We start from the raw sequence: 14,235 nt of genomic DNA, 5'->3' as shown, positions 1-14,235 counted from the left end.
GAGAGCAATTGGATACGGGACTGTCCCGGACGTCCTATGCAGTTGCAAAACTAACTTATGGGCGTAAAAAATAAAGTAAGGACGGCAGAAACTATCCTCAAAACTAGGATATAACTGTAGGGTAGCTAAGTTGGTGAGTAAATACGCAAACAGACAGAGCAGTTCCGCCGACGACAATGCGCTTTGAAGAGACTTGAGCTCGGAACTAAGGGGGATAGATAGTCGAATTTTGGAGAATAAGTCAATAGCTCAAAAGGCAAAAGAATGAAGCGTAGTTATTATCAGTAGTTATTCAGGATAGAAGTAGTCAGACCATGGTGAACTACCTTGTTGGCATCTAGAAGACTGTGTATGTATTTGGAAGAAAATATGTATGAAGTGTAGGAGAAAGGGCGTAATTTTCACAAGCTTTGATGGGAAAATTGAGCAAAAGATCAGGTACATGTACCTAAGGAAGTAAGTATGAGCGTGAGTACCTGTATTAACGTACCTGCCTCTCAAGGGATGGTAATGGGACATGAAGGTACCCGTTGCGGTGCTACATTGACCTATTCTTGCTATTTCCCTCTGTCTGGAGCCGCGAAGCGCCTTCCACCTTGGGTCGGTATATATTATTAACCCCAGGCTCCTTGGGCTGCTTAGACATGCAGGTATGACCTGTAATAGGTGCAGTAACGTAAATTTTTGGCGGCTTCGGTAGAAAGCAAGCACTAACGCTTTAGGGGTCTACGGTGGATACGACCCGCTAAAGATCAAGGACCCTAGCAGAGTTTATGAAGTCTAGAGGTCTAGTATCTTCGGCTTTCTTTCGCTGTTGTCATCTGGACTCGATTCTATCTCCGTCTATCCTACATACTTCCTCATGAATCCTCTGAAGCCTCATCTTTCAATGGTCCAAAGATTGAAAGGGGGATTGCCAGATAGGTGTCCATGACGCAAGCTCAATATTTCAATGTTATCTTGAAATAAATACACAAACGGCTTCATATTTACCTACCTAACCTAACCTAAGTTAACCTAGTTTCATAAAGTCTATGGCGCCGCAGGTTAGCCTAACTTCTATCCAAGGAATTTAGTCGTCTCGGATTGCCCCAGGAACTCGGATATGACTTATAACATGGTTTTTTTTTTTAATCGTCCACCTTATTACTCCTTGGCCTTAAAGACTAACCACCACCAGCAATAACATGAGTGGTGGACCGGATCGCGGACCCGGATCGTACGCACTTAGATATGGGTAAATCTCATTAGTCTACGAAGAGCTCATGGGACCTCTAAAGATAACAATATAATAGAGAGGTATGCATCCACTCATGAGCTTGCTTGGGTCGATCGTGAGTGCGACCAGCATCATCCAGAGGGAAGTATCCCTTCTACTGGTTACATCTATGTACCCCGTGCGGCTGCCAACTCGTTCAAATGCCTCGAATACATATTGCTCTCAAATGGAAAGGAGTTCGAATTCCCTGTGCGTAGTCTAGGTATCTAGCAAGGGTTTTGGCGTCGATTTGTCTCCCCCCACGTCTTCGGCGAATCTAGCTTCTATTACTAGAATTGCCCGGGGTTCTAGAATGCTCAGAGTACGCTATCTAGTCAGGGGGGCTTCTATCGAGCTTCTCATCTCTAACCCAACGGAGACAGATCCTTTTCCGCATTCAATATCTGAATTTGACGGAGTACTCATCCCAGCGGAGAATAACGATGCAACAGCGAAAATAGGACATACAGTCAAACTCCTTCCCAGGGAGCATCACCGATCATAGCCATCCCTTGTCACTTGACTTAGATGTCGTCACTGACTCGCAAGATCCACGGTCGCTTTGTGCCCAGCTATTACTCGGCACTTAATCATCATCCGACTCGTTTTACGGTACAAATTATCCATTTCGACACTATTAGGAGCGCAGTATTCCTACCAAATGCGCAGCATTCCTTAAGAAAGTCCAGTCAGACTCCGGTGGATCAACACGGGCTCTACGAACATCGCACTTGATATGCCGCCTACTTCCAGCACTCTTCGCACACCGCTATCTTAAATTTAATAACCTACCGATTTTTGGGAGCGGTGGATGGTGCTACTGCGGTCGCTGGTCCACTGGACGGCTACGCCATGCTTTGTGAGGAATACTGAAAAGTGTCAAATTCGATGCGCTAGGTTTTGGCCATACGGAAACTCCCCGTTAGAAGCGCTGTGAGATCAGAGCAGCTTACCGACCTAGGTACCTAGGAATGTTAGGTATGTTTATTTGGCCCCCTCCCTAGGCCCTTCCTAGGCCAGCTGCCGTTTTCTGTCTACGGGCAGTTAAGTATTTTCTATTCCCATTGCGCCATCGAAACCTTTCATTTCCCTTTGCAGATTTTTTCCTCATCTCCGGCTTTAAAGATCTGCTCTCCTGCGGGGGATGTTGAAGGTCGTGTGACCTGCTTACCTACAGCGCTTTTCTTATACCCAGACACCAACTATTGGCTAGAATGCAAAGCGCAAGCATTACCACAGCAATCCCCTCCCGTGACCTCCTCACAGATAGGAAGGCTAGCGACAATGGGGTCCATATGCCTTAGTGTCATGAGGAACCTGACGCAATTTGATGCCTAGGGTCGAATTAAGAATCCCTCATAGAGGCATAGAGGGGTCGCATCCGGCTGAAAGTTAATAAGTCTCTATTCCCCGCCCTTTTCTGCAACAAGTGCTTCACCGATCTACATACAGCACGCTCCAGGGCTCGCTTGACGAGAAAGGGCCTAAAAAGATAACAACTACCATATACAGCAACTCCACATTTTCAATAAAAGCCATGTGCACTACGCGCGCAAGTGCTCACACCGGACTGCTTTACCTTTTGCCTTCTTCAAAAGAGCCGAGCCCTCGCGAAAACCTAAGGAATTCTTTCGCAGCTTTAAGACCCCGAATAGAAGTCTTTCGGGTTTAAAGTATGCTGAACGACCAAAGAGGCCAGACCCCGTATAGATTATCTCTCTGACGCCAGCTAACCACATGGCGGGGTCTGTTATGAGCAGTATTGAAACGTTCCTTGGCGCCTATCTCTTTAGTATATTTAACTTGTATAGGTATTTCAAGTTCACGTAGGTATCTATCTATCATTTTCTCAGTTTTTCAGTTCTCTAGTTCTCTAGACCGAGAATCGTTCTGGAGGCTTCCTGTTTAGGAAGTCGTCATTCTCGTTGTCCCGATTGGCCCAACCGAGTCGGAGCCCGGCTACGAGGCTCTCGGGGATAACATAATATTATTCGGTTATGAGCTTAATCTAATATTCATCCCTTTCTCATATGGTTTTCATTTCTTCGCGCACGGGAATATTACGTCATAGCCGTCGTTCAAGTTCAGATAACTCACTATCAAAAGGCGCGAATTATTCAGTATTATCTTCAGTGCACATAAGCTGAGCTGCGTCAGTAGTGGCAATCCCCTGATTATTTTTCGCGCCATTAATTGCCGTACATGTGTTTGGCTTCTCGGTCGACCTGCAGGTACGTGTGCGTGCGTGTTCCGCTCAGTCAGGCCAATCTCTTCTAAATTCACACACACATTTAATTCACCGGTGAGCGGGACGTCGGTCAGAATATCGCTTTCGTAACTTATCACACGAATCCTTTCGGAAGCGCCGCAGCGGTCGGGCTAGTTATAGCATGTCTTATCATCCTCCCCTAGAGGGTGCTACTGTAACCCTGGTGTTAGTGGCACCTCGGTATTATTACGTTCCCCAGCTTAGAAAAATATACGGCGTAGACAGCCTTGTTTAAGTGGCTGGGATTCCGGTGATTCGACTTGTGGCCCAGACGAGGCTGATTGCTGTTACGGTTACATTCGGCCGTTACACACGAAAAGGCAGTCATCTGCACCCAGCTGCTGCGGGAGGGTTACAATGTCGAATATATCATTTGTACCCTTATCATTGACCGCAAACTAATACCAACACGGACATCTATGTCCTCTAATGCCTCCTTAGCAGGAAGAGTATTACGAAATAAGCAATGACGCTTAGAGGGTTATCACTGACACTATTTCCTACTTTTCTTTTATAGTCAGCGTACAAGTTGATTCCTATAATATCCCACTATATTATTGCCTACCTAAAGATTGATTAGAAAAGTATAACAGGTTCCTATAATTGGAGTTTTTAATCACTATAAAAAAGGGGGGCGTTGGAAGCAAAATGCCTCTCGCAAATATTCCCCTGAAAGGGCTTAATAGCTGGGTATGTAATATATCCCCGCTTAGTCAGCCGTAGGTATCACGACGTGGTCATCTTTACAAGCCATTTAGCGAAAGCGGGATCGGTGCGGGTTGATAGGTTCCGCCATTCTTACTTCCCCCTGGGTACCGTGTGGCGTTCAGTTCGTCTTCTATCCATTAAGAACAGCGCATGGCTCGGAGAGGTATCCTTCGGGAAGACTTCTTGTGTTCCCTCTAGTCTGAACCCGAGAGCTTGCCCGGGTTCATTACTTGAATGATTTACTCTGGTTGGACAATAATACTATTAAGATGTTATCACGCGGCGTTACGTACCGTGGCACAGAGTTAGTAATGCTTTATTAATACGCACATGGTATTGGAAGAATTAAATGAACAGATAAAATATAAAAAAGAGGAAAGGAAAAGAAATTCATATGGATTAAGTACTTCTTAACTATATATTATTAAACTCTTGTTTCACCATATAAGACGAGGCATTTTACGGTAGCGATACGCAAATATACAATTAAGTTATCCAGTTTTTTCAACTATATAAGTTATGTAAGGTAGATTGAACATTGCGTTCGAACTATAAGCCACTTGTAGTTTTTGTAACAGGTAAAAATATTAAGTGATTAAATTCCTACTTTTTCTTTTCGAAATAACGTATTATCAAGCCACCTCTCAAATATCGACCTCGTAAGTACCTGATAATTCCAAAATACATGACGCGGCAACCCAAGATTAGACAAGCAAATGCTCGTCTAGCCCCGACATCGAACATGACTATGTAATATTGCTAAGTAAGAATGGGGTACTTAACTTTGATTATAAAGCATAGTTAGCCTTACGAAGTCTAAGAGGTACCTTGCAGCGAATTTTGGCAGCATGTATGAACCAACTCGACTCTTATTGACCCAATAGGGGATATTGCCTGTTCCGTCAAAATATCGTTAGTTTTCAAGTATCCTTATTTTTAATACCGTTAACCAGTAATCTAATACCTCAACTGGATCCCTTGGAGTCTTGCCCAAGAATCTCTGGGGTAAATGTTTCGTTTTAAGCTTAAATGGCTAGCTGAATGAAGAGACAATCACACGCGTATTGTCACTTGTTGCTGAATTACCACCTATCCATCGATCATCATATTAAAACCTCTATTGAACTTAATTCGAACAAGCCGGTACCTTTCCTAAGTTGAGCTAAACTCGCCATACCGCACGACATTGATCATCGAAGTACCGAGAGCGTGAAGTAGCGTAGCACGGCCCTCGTTAGGTACCAATCCCAGGATATCCATGACCCTTGAGTCCAGCCCAGCGTAAAGGAAGCTTTAATTAAACGAGACAACCGGATTACACACGATCATTCGATATCTGATGAGCATTGTGAACAAACATAAAGTTGTAACGTAATTTTAACCTTTAAACAACGATGGCACAGACTACCTATCTAAAGAGGCCCAATGGATTAAACCACTACCTATAGTTGGCCCGAGCTATGATAACCGCACAAACACGGAAAGCTGCCACTCTGGAGATCATTAAGCATATACTTATAAACGTGATTAGCGAGGACCCGGCAAATTTTCTTGATTTGATATATCAATTAAGATCCATACAATAGTACGAGCAAAACTCGGACACTTGGGCGTAGACAAATCCGAGGACCAGTTTTATAAAAGCAAATATCGGTCTTTCCGAGTTGATAAAAAGAACATCACCAGGGGGGTTCATCAAGCTGTAAGAGAATTTACTACGGGCCATCCCCTTATATTTAAGCCACCGGCCCGCATAGTGCGACTTCAAGTTTACGTGAGTCGGTAAGATTTTATACATTTAAACCCGATGAAATACGAGTAATATAGATGCATATCGAAGGAAAGATCGGTGTGAGAAATCTTAAAAAATTTCCGCAGTTGTACAACGGGGAGCTGAATATGATAAGTGATTATAAGTAACTACATACAAGATTACATACAATATCACACATTCCCAGCCGAGTACGAGGTAGAGGTTATGCTAATATGTAAACATTCTAAGTTTAGGACATTGCTCTGAATAGCCAAGGTTTCGAATGAAACATTCAAAGGAAAACTTACATATCATACTCGTATGATAGGTAGGTAGTTACTGACTCTATGTTTAAGCAATGATTAGGAATGCACAACGTTACCTTGTTTATCCTTACCGGAGATCTAGGGTGCCTTGTTAGATGAGCCAAGTTCTCGGGTCAACCCCTTTGATATATGTTCCGGTCGTAGGGCTCCCCGAGATGGATTGAAATATTATGGCACCGGCCCGAGCTTTAGAGCTTGAAAGTGGTGGGCTCACATATCGACCCGCTACCAAATATTTACCTGCCTTGTTTTTGTCTACATGTCGTCTGTGCGGATGGGACCAGCAGCCAACGCGCACTCGGCAGGGTTATCATACACTATTCCTGAAGCTTCCTAGGGTCAAACATGGTCTTGGGCTTACAGTCGCCATGAACGCCTACCACTTGCCTACGTAGCCATTGTGTGAGGTACCTTCGAAGATCGAAATTGGAAACCCCGGAGGGATCAAGCAAGCTGAAAAGTGGGTTGGCGAAACCATAATTGCACTTGTGCAAGGTGCTCGGCGCTGCTTGACCAAAATTCACGGTCGATCAAAAATGGCTCCTTTACGCTCTTGGCCCTTGAACGTTGGGCAGCATTGTCCCACCAAGGCAGGTGCATATCAGCAGGGTTGAATAAAGTCGGTATCTATTCATGGATACGATAAATCACTTCTTACGAGGCAGCAACGAGGCAACGATGAGGCGATCCTAAGGCATCTGGTTCGAGAGCTGCAACGTGGTCTATTATTTGCTTACAATACCATCCCGAGATGTTCTATAGTTGTACATATCTCACACCGAGTCGATCATCCGATGAACCCAAGTCTAATACCCATAATAAAGTGCCATTCACAAAGTACAGGTATACTCACGCCATGTGCTCTAATACGCTCCTTGGCGTTTCTGCCACGCCGGCTGGGGGGCCAGCCACGGCTTCCTGTACCCAGACCACAACGGCATCTCAGCCCCAAGCGCAAAGCTATCAAGCCTAGCACCAGCCTCGTCGAGCGACCATAGCGTGAGCGCCACGGTATTCACGCCGTTGTGGTTAAGCACACCTTCCGGCACTGGGAACACTGTCTGGGGCCCCAGGTTAGCCACGTACTTTCCGAACTGCCAGCCGTTGACGAAGAGCTGGCATCGATGGCGACCGGCGGTAGCGGAAGAGTTAGCGAACACGAAACTTAGCGGCACGTCGTAACCTGCGGGCATATCGAGAGAAAATGTTGTCGTGAAGAACCCGACACCTGCCGAACGTATGCCTTCTGTGACGGGGTTCGAGGATTGCCAATTCTCGCTCGGCGGCCCTGGTTGATGGTATCCTTGTCTTTCGGCGAACATGCCGCCTTCGTTGCGAGGGCCCCGCGCCAGGTCATAGTACGATTCGCCGCCGAGGTTTCCTGTTATCTTCCACGTCACATCCGACTTCTCGTGTCCGTCCAAGTCGAAGTTGATAATTCCCATCGGTGCCTTAATAGCGTCCGTTCCAGGCGCTTCTTCATCCTGTCCCATGTGGTCGACCAATACCGTGAAGACGTAGGACTTGCCGGCCGAGAGAGAGTGGGATGTCAGTGAGATGGTGTCGTTATGTGTGGATCCACCGCTTGCTCCATCCCAGGACGTAACAAACTCGTCATTAAGCCAGAGTGAATAGCCGAAGGCGCTGCCGCCTGTTAGGTTGAGGAATAAACCGGACTCATCTCCGTTGGCCGTGAAATGCCCACGGTATATAAGTGAACCGCTATGAAAGCCATAGTCGCTCGCATAAAGGGAGGTCGGGGTAAGTAGGGGCTGTGGGTTATTAGTCGACGGGTTATCGCATTTGACCCATTTCGAATCTTCGTAGGAAGCCTGGGTCTCGGGAAGGGAATCGATATATTTCCACTCCAAGGAAGCAAAGTCAGGTAGAGTAACATTGGGAGCTTGGAAGCCTAACTGTGCGGCAAGTTTTCTGTCTCCATTGTGCTTTGCGCTGAGGTCTTTGTTGTTAAACAACAGCACTTTAACTTTACCAGAAGGCTCGTGGATTAATTCGATGTCGGTAGTGCTGTTAATATCTCCGGTAAGACGAAGTACTTCCCCGTCGAGGACTGCCGTACGGATTAGATAGGGACCCTTTACGACGACGACGGACTTAGACGGAGAAGAATAATTCGCGATTGGAGCTTCTGCTGGTAATTCCGTGACCCAATAGTTGTACGCGTCGTTGCGCCATAGCAAGAGAACCTCCAGTTCGTCCCCAAGTCTGAGGATCTTTCTCTCTACAGAAACCTCCCATTGAATCACTAGCGTATTCGAGTCTAACAATTTGATCTTCAGGGTGGTATCGTTGGAGCTCGCCTGAGCAGATATTGTAGCCAAGTTTGTTAGACCAATAGCGAATTCATGGGTCTCCCCAACTCCGCCATAAAGGATCAGTGTTCTCTTGCCCAGCCCGTCCTGGGCCCATGTGAATATCTCCGCGGTGCAGTAAATTAAGTTTATTCCACCGACGTCGTAGTCGGTCAAATGGATCTTTGAATCCCTTCTGGTCAACACTAGCTCCCCGCCAAGTTGGGGTATCGACATGTTGCCAGCGCTTGTCGGCACGATGAGTTTATAAGTTGTCGTATTTGTAGACGTCCAATCAGCATGTCGAATGATGTAAAAGTTCGTGGCGGAGCCAGTTCCGAATAATGTTGTAGTGGCGATCTCATCGGTCGAGACGTAGGATCCGTTTGATGCATTTCCTGGTACCGCAGTCAAGTATGCAGGGGACACTTTGAAGAAATTCGCTTCCAGCTTCTCCTCTGAATATTTCTCCCGCCATATGTGCCGATTCTCCTTAATGGCCGCACCATAGTCATACGAGCTATCACCGCCTCTATACCCCAAGTTACCCCAGTTCGTTCCTCCATACGTCTACACGAGATTTAGTTTCATACGTCATGATGCCGAGGAATAAGTGGCCACCAACCATGTATACATTAAAGATCTTGATAGCAAAGCTGTAGTTATTCTTCCACAAGACACGGACTGCTTCCTGGTTGACGAGCGCGTTGCATGCATCTGCATTAACACCCCCAAAGCCAGTTCCAGAACCCCCTTGAAATTCAGCTACGAAGAATGGAGTATTAGGGCTATATTTTTGGTGCATAGTCTGCCAGTTCTCCGGCCACCGAATCTTAGGCCATGTGTCAGGATTTGCGCCTATTGTACTGTTAGAAGGTAAATTACAACATTAAGATAATTCATGGTACTCACAGTCATATCGAAGAGGATATGCATCTATACCGTACACTACAATCTATGATTAGCTATAAATTATAGACCAAGCTTGAATATAATGCCCACGGTCTGTTTCGCCCATTCCACTACCTGGCGCCCAATTCCCTTGATAAAGATGGTCGTTGACCATTTGCGGGACTATGTTTCCGGCTTTCTTGAATTGCTGCTTGACATGTTCCATGTAGTCGCTGTTTGTCTGAGCTGGGAAATCGGTATTGTTCACATCTGGCCATGTATCGTATTCGTTCTCGGGTTGCAACATCACAACCGGACCGCCATTTATAATTTGAGCATCGGCAATTAACTTACCAACAGCAGCAGTGTAGAGTTCAGTTGAGTTAACGAATTCTGGGTCACTTCCCCGAAGAGGGGCCTTGATCCGCGCCGTCCAACCCGGGAAGCCTCCAAAGGCTGTTTCGGCGTTAATATACGGACCAGGTCGAGCGATCAGATATATGCCTGCTTCTGCGGCAGCTTTGAAGAATTCATCGAGGGCAAATATCCCATCGAAGCGTACCCGTCCCTGTGTGCCTTCTACAAGACCCCAGTAGGTATAAAACGATACCGCGTTGAAACCGAGGGCTTTAATTTTCTGAAAGACGTCTAACCACAAACCTGGGCTCGGCAGGCGCCAGGGGTGAAACTCTCCTGAAAATATGAACATCCGCTCTCCTCGAATTATCATAGAGTACTTGTCCCACGTAACCTAGTCGAATTAAGCAATGGCAAGATAGGAGCTTGACACTTTTCCTTACCAGTCCCTCTAAGGGGCCTCTAGGCCTAACCCCAGAGCCTACATCGCGTGATGGTATGTTTAACCCTTGCCCATATGGCAATAAACAACATAGGATAGTAAGGAGACCCGAGAACAACATCGTATTGAACGTTCTGTGACTCTTATTGAAGCTCGTCGAAGTTGATAACCATAGGTTTATAGGAGCCTATCCTAGCATCTCGGATGCAGTGATACCAGCCTTGAAGCACGAGCGTTACATCCATTTTGAGCTCGGTATAACACAGACTTGTGACAAGCTTCATGGTGAAAAATATCCCGAGCAGTGGAGAAAGTGAGGAACCCTGGCGTCGATATGATCCTTGAAAACTCCGCTTCTCCAACTTTCCCCCAGATCTATCAAGGGATTGCGGGTCCCAAGACTATGGGGATATGATAATTGGTGCGAAATATTAATGGTCATCGCTATTGGTTTAGGCAAAATAAAGTTCATTTGCCTATTCATTGGTATAGCGTCGTTTCTGTTATTGACGGTTCATATCTTAGTTTAACATGCACTTAAGATACTTCCAATAGCTACCCATTTGCCATAGGGATTTAAGTATAATTAATTGGTATTTTGAAATGTTATTTAACCTAGGAACAGCTTCGCTTTTCCCATAAAAAGTGGTGTTTGTTTAAAAAGATGTAAATGAATGGTATAGTTATGTTTTTATTGTTGTTGTTAAGTGGGAATTAGTACATAGGAAAGAATAAATTATAAGCTAAGGTAATTTTTATACGTCATATCAATATCATTAAGAGTAATTGCGTTATAATATCCGATAAATCGTCATTAATTGATAAGTGCTTCTCAATACATGTTATGATTTAGTTTTATGGTTCACATTATAAAAGTTTAACATAAAACAACACTGAACATTTTCTAAAGGAAAATGAGAATTAGATGATACGATTTGACAAGTCATAATTCTTCACTTCATTTAAGCTCTCATCCGTTGGTGTTATTTCAATTCACGTTGGGTATATCATCTAAGAAGTTTAATGGGTAGTGTGAAGTTGTCATTTCGCGTCACGTTTGTTGTAAGTCAAAATAGCCAGTAGCATTAAAAATCAAATTGACTTGACACCGAAGAGGTAAGTAGAACTGAGTTAGGAAAAGGATAACATTATGAAAGAACAAGCGAATAATTGATATAGTTGCGGAAAATGGGAATTTAAGACCGATATAACCCTCTCGGAATCGCTAGTAGAATATTCATATACGAATTTAAATATATTATCTCCAACTGCCGACAATAGTGCAAATATAATATTATATAGGCTGGTAATGTCACATGACTCTAAACAAATCGGGCGAGGCTGGCTACCTATGATAGGATATATTATGCCGCTTAGTTAAGGAAAAGACACACCTGCACCATCTACAATGACCCCCTTATTGAACCATTGCACCGAGGGAATCAATTCACTAGCTACCCACCTGGCTGTAGTAGTGTGCATAGACCCGCCTCCAAAAGGTTCATGTGTCTTATCCTTCCTCATCTTCTTGTCCAACTTTAAGTCCTTGAGAGATGTTTCGAGATGTCTTATATCGTCAGAACTACTGCCTTCTGCATCTGCTGGCTTAGTACCTCGAGGAAAGCTTGTTCGACCATCTGCTAGTGCTTGGAATACGACTAACTGATCTTGTAGGTACTCGTCAACGGTTCCGCGGATCGCAATCTCTTCGAAAAGATCATGACAGACTTTCTGCGATATTTCTATGCTCAGAGCTTCCGGCGTCTTATTCTTCCGAGATTTATCATGTAGATAATCACGGCCCCAACGGAGACCAGTATAAGAGTGAGCTACTAGCAAAGTGTACATACGAGCATCATGCCCGCTGTCTTCCAACAACAGAAAATTGATATCCACATCAGGGAATAGTTCGCCAAGATCACTTGCAAGGGCCTTCTCGAGTGGCTCTTGGAGAACATGTGGCACGAGCATGCTCACGTCAATCTGCTTGAGCTTGAAGTCTTCGGTAGTGATTGGCTTGTCCCACGGCTCTTGAACTTTCAAGGTTCTTCCAGGGGGAAGAGGCTGGAGCCTTAGCCAAATGCTCCCCCTTTTGAGAGGGCCTGTTGCCCAGGATCGCTTCTTTAACTGTCTCTCAATAGTGATACCAAAACGATCCTTCAAAGTAGGCAACAAGACTTGATCAAAATACTCATATGACAGTGAAAAGGACACATTTGTCCCACCGTGAATCTCGAGCTCGATAGGCTCCCCGGCGTTATTCCCTGCAAATAAGAGGAAAGGGAAGATTGCCTGAAAGATAAGCAGAGTACTTGAGGCACTGCTTCCGGCGACGATCTCGAATTTGCGCCCCTGAAGAGTGGTGGGAGGTTGCAATGGCCTAAACTCTAGAAATCGGCTGCCAACCTCCAACCCATCGACTTCAGCTCCCGTAGCTTCCGCAAGCCATAGGATGGCCGCTACGTGCTGTGCCTTCAAGCCTGTACCCAACTAATTAGACAAGATGTATTCTCGAGGCGACTTAAAGTAAGCACTAAGCACCTTCTCGTTGCCCTGGACGATTTCCTCTCACATGGTTAATGCGGATAGGTCGTGATAGTACTGCCGAGAGACCACAAGCTATCCTTACAATCTGGCCGCCGCCTTCTCCCGTTCGGCCATCCAATAGCAGAGGTTTCTTTGGAGTCATGCCGTATCCCGAATTTTGCGCGATATAATCGGTAGGATATCGATGATGGATGGTGAGAACGATTTTCTCTCGTGAGCGATCTTTTTAAGACATTGCGTACGTAGCTGAAACTGGGCTGTACGAGTGTGAGTCATTCGGCACCTAGGTAGGATTCGATCACCACTCTCAACGAGCTGTGATAATAGGATCTTCACATCTATACTGGTACAAGTTCCCTATATGCATGTTTTTTTTTGCGATGAAGTTTCATCCACCCCTCCTTTGCGATGTACATTGGTTAGTTTCCAAGGGGCATTGTTGCATGAAGGGGGGTTACCCAACTGATAAAGGATGGCATCGAAACGCCTTGACGTTAGAAGATTAAGGAAATCCAAGCAAATATGTACAGTCATTGGCACTGTGGGTCAAGTCTCCTAAACCCACCATTTCCCCCACTACAGTATCCAGGTGCTTGGTAGCGGGAGGTATGTAACCATTAGGGGCTTTGTTGCTCGTTCACATGTGAAATAGTTGGAGATTTCGTATCTCCACAGAAGACTACAAGCTCAATTTGATGATTGTATTCCATATAAGTTAATGATATTTCTATATTGAATCTGCTGGTTTATTCCATTTGATATAACTGAGTGCTAATTAGAATCATCTTGGTTCGACAGCTAAGGTTATACAACCGATGCATTAGATATTTCGTGATACAAGGTTATCATGATATTTAATGGCATGATGTCATTCCGAGCAGCCAATATACAAGTATTCATCTACTACTTCCACTAATATATGAACATCGAGCTAGGGCCAATCACCTGTTACTTACGCAATTAATTTAACCATCTAGCCAAGGCAAATATAAAGAAAGTCAGTAGGATTAAATGTTAATACTGTCCGACCCCTCCTGCGGTGATTGCAGTCTTCCTTTTGATTCGACAAACCATAGAGTTACGCGCGTTAACCGTCATGGCAACTCTATGTAATCCTTCCGATGTGCCTTCTTTCACAACTATTCCAACTTTTCAACTACTTTGGAATGATCTACTATTGGAAAACGACGTAAGCTAGGTTTCTCGATTGGCTATTATGCTGGCCAATCATATGACGAAGACGAAATTGCTCGTAGTCAGGAATAGAGTCCCGAGATGAGGTTATTGGTGCTAACATGGATTCGCGTTATTATTCTAATAGCGTATTCTATTAGTGGTTATAATCGCCAAAGCAATGTATAACAGTTAGTTT

At 44.9% G+C, this 14,235-nt stretch overlaps 1 protein-coding gene across 1 annotated transcript; it reads right to left on the bottom strand.

The window, feature by feature from the left end:
• Nucleotides 1-7,177: 7,177 nt before the first annotated feature.
• Nucleotides 7,178-13,005, bottom strand: GL218_07549 (putative beta-galactosidase E; the record flags this gene model as incomplete). The annotated part of the gene is made up of 6 exons (XM_033584311.1): nt 7,178-9,196; nt 9,252-9,484; nt 9,539-9,574; nt 9,629-10,268; nt 11,973-12,806; nt 12,946-13,005. 6 exons carry the CDS (start codon nt 13,003-13,005, stop codon nt 7,178-7,180), a joined length of 3,822 nt encoding a protein of 1,273 aa, XP_033432631.1.
• Between the last annotated feature and the right edge of the window lie 1,230 nt (nt 13,006-14,235).

Source organism: Daldinia childiae (assembly GCF_008694065.1).
Source record: "Daldinia childiae strain JS-1345 chromosome Unknown Scaffold9, whole genome shotgun sequence".
NCBI lineage: Eukaryota > Fungi > Ascomycota > Sordariomycetes > Xylariales > Hypoxylaceae > Daldinia > Daldinia childiae.
Note: the sequence above shows the minus strand (reverse complement) of the source record. Positions and strands in the feature narration are given on the sequence as shown.